The 2,422-nt window shown below is 57.7% G+C and overlaps 1 protein-coding gene across 1 annotated transcript in view; it reads right to left on the bottom strand.

Moving 5' to 3' along the window:
- Positions 1-2,422, bottom strand: part of VOLCADRAFT_106835 (uncharacterized protein) — a gene marked incomplete at its 5' end in the record, with an annotated part of 16,371 nt that overhangs the window by 10,830 nt on the left and 3,119 nt on the right. Inside the window, 5 exons of the mRNA XM_002955453.1 lie at positions 102-197; positions 269-367; positions 434-517; positions 1,671-1,708; positions 2,012-2,181. Coding sequence (XP_002955499.1) covers positions 102-197; positions 269-367; positions 434-517; positions 1,671-1,708; positions 2,012-2,181 — 487 coding nt within the window. The remainder of the gene's footprint in view (positions 1-101; positions 198-268; positions 368-433; positions 518-1,670; positions 1,709-2,011; positions 2,182-2,422) is intronic.

Genomic DNA, 2,422 nt, shown 5'->3' with positions numbered 1-2,422 from the left:
GACCGCGAGCCACACCCAAGGGGGCAGGTGCCTGCAGTCCGAGAGAATCGCTTATGAGAGCGCTAGAGCAGGGTCAGCAGCCAAAGGACTTCTCTACCAACCTGGGCGGGAACGCCCAGCGGGAAAGGCCGGCTAACGGGGGGCCCAGCGGATCCGGCGGCGGCGCCGGTGACAACCCCAGGGCCAAGAAAGAACTCCTACGGCAAGCGAGACACGATAATCAGCCAACATTGCACACAGAACAGGGGGCAGCAAACGGATAACCCACAGAAGGCGCCAAAGGCGGAGACTCGAGAGATGGAGCCGACAATCCAACCAAGGAAAGCGGACCCCCCTGAAGGCCGAGGCCGCCAGTGCGAAGAGGGACCTGCGGGGAGACGGGCCCGTCTATCGCAAGCGCAAAGGACAACACAATAGCTCGGCGACACCTCACCACGCCACGTAAGCCCCATCCAGGAACAAAGGAAGGCTGCGCGGAGCTAGTCGCGTCAGTGCCAAGAAAGGCAAAGCCATCGACCTGGGCACGACAGCGGTACGGAAACGCATCAGAATGATCGCACATTCAGGACAACCGGGAATCAGTGGTTTACATCTAATTAATCTAAACCTAAGGAGAAGGAGATCAGCCGCGATGCAAGTAGGCAGATGAACAGGGCGTAAATCGCCCACGCGCATTGGAGACCGCAGTAAGACGCAAGAGTAGCCAATTATTTTCCCTGTCATAAATGCAAGCATCTTACCGCCGCTCCGGACCCAAGGCTTAAAACTTGCGGACCAGCCGAAGACCCTCCCACCCACCCATTAAGCGCATTGGGATGTGGTGTGGCCTGATTAAACATTGGGATCGGGTGTAAGGCTGGACGCAAAGGCCCACTTCACGCTAGTCCGGTACGGAGCGACGAGCATTTACATTCAAGCACCTTGATTTGCGCGATCGCAGTAGGCGAGGACGGGCTGGGAACGGATCCCTGTCGAGCCTAGAGGTAGGAGCACTAAGGGCGGACCTTATGGAATGCTGTGTGTACACTCTCTGTCTATCCTGCTCTGATGCGCGTGTCGAGGTAGGGTAGGATTGCAGTGTTCTTACACCAAAACAGTCCTATCAACCCTCCTATAATTATATTATCTTCAATAATATAATGGTCTATACGCTCACGAAGAGTTGCTTCGAGAGCCAAACGACAAATGTTTGGCCTCTTCGCACTCGCATTTATGGCGAAGTACCGACTGATCCACGCCGGGCCTTATCACACCCGGCCCTACCCTGGATGCGTAACGCTCATCCGACTAACGACAGATGAACGACAACCTAACATCCTCAAATCACAACGGAAAGCGCCTTATACGCTAGTCAGGCAACACTCAAAGTCTCAATTAAATCAATACGCGGTTCGCCTGACTACCTTCGGTTGGCTTAGCCACCTGCGGATAGCGACTAACTCGGTCGTGGCACGTAATTTGTGCGCTCCAGATGTTTTGGCGTGACATGCGTGTGTGTGTGTGTGAGTGAGGGGGGGAAATCATAGCGGGGTTAAGAAGGGGATTGCGGGGAGGATGCGCATGTGGATGGATGCCGAGAACTCGCAGTAACCTAGACAATCTCGAAACTTGTTACTAAAACCTACAGCATGCAAGGAGACAGGTCTGTCGTACTCGATCGCCGTACTCACCTTGTCGCCGATACGGACTTTGCCGGACGCGATGCGGCCTGGGGGGCCGGCACCACGGTCGTGTTGTACGGCAGTAAAACGGTGTACAGCACCCACGCATGCCATGCGGAGACAGAACGGGGGGGATGGAATGGATGGATGGAATGGTGGCCACGTGCACACAAAGCAACAGCCGCCACTGGCTGTACGGCAAGGATATCTAATAGTAAGATTCAGTTACCCGACATCCTTCCTTAACTGCTAACCGTCCCCTTCCCTTCCTCGATATCCCCTAAGTCCCGTCCGCTTTATGCCCCACCCCCACCCCCACCCCCATCCCCTCCGCCAAAACACACACGCACACGCGCCCGTGGCGATCCGCCCCACGTAGGGGTCCCTCTCGATCATGGCCACTCGCAGAGCGAATGGCCCCTCCAGATCCCCCCGGCCGGCGGGGGACGGCACGTGAGCCACAATGGCGTCCAACAACGGAGCCATACCACCGCCACCGCCACCACTGTTACCACTACTACTCGGGGACGGCGACGACGCGGCGGCGGCGGAGGGGGGGGAGGAGGGGGGGGATATTGGTTCCGTGTCCCTCTGCCCAAGCAGCTGCTGGCCATGCTGGGTGGGGAGAGTACGACTGGACCAGCCCTGGTGTGTACGTGTGTGTGCGGGGGTAGGGGGGGAGAGGGCGGGGAACGCGGGAGGTCTGTTTAGGGATGCAGCGCCAAAGAGGTCGGAGGTCGCCAACTACGGCACATGCCTGT

The sequence above is a fragment of the Volvox carteri genome (genome assembly GCF_000143455.1).
Source record: "Volvox carteri f. nagariensis unplaced genomic scaffold VOLCAscaffold_52, whole genome shotgun sequence".
Classification (NCBI taxonomy): domain Eukaryota; kingdom Viridiplantae; phylum Chlorophyta; class Chlorophyceae; order Chlamydomonadales; family Volvocaceae; genus Volvox; species Volvox carteri.
Note: the sequence above shows the minus strand (reverse complement) of the source record. Positions and strands in the feature narration are given on the sequence as shown.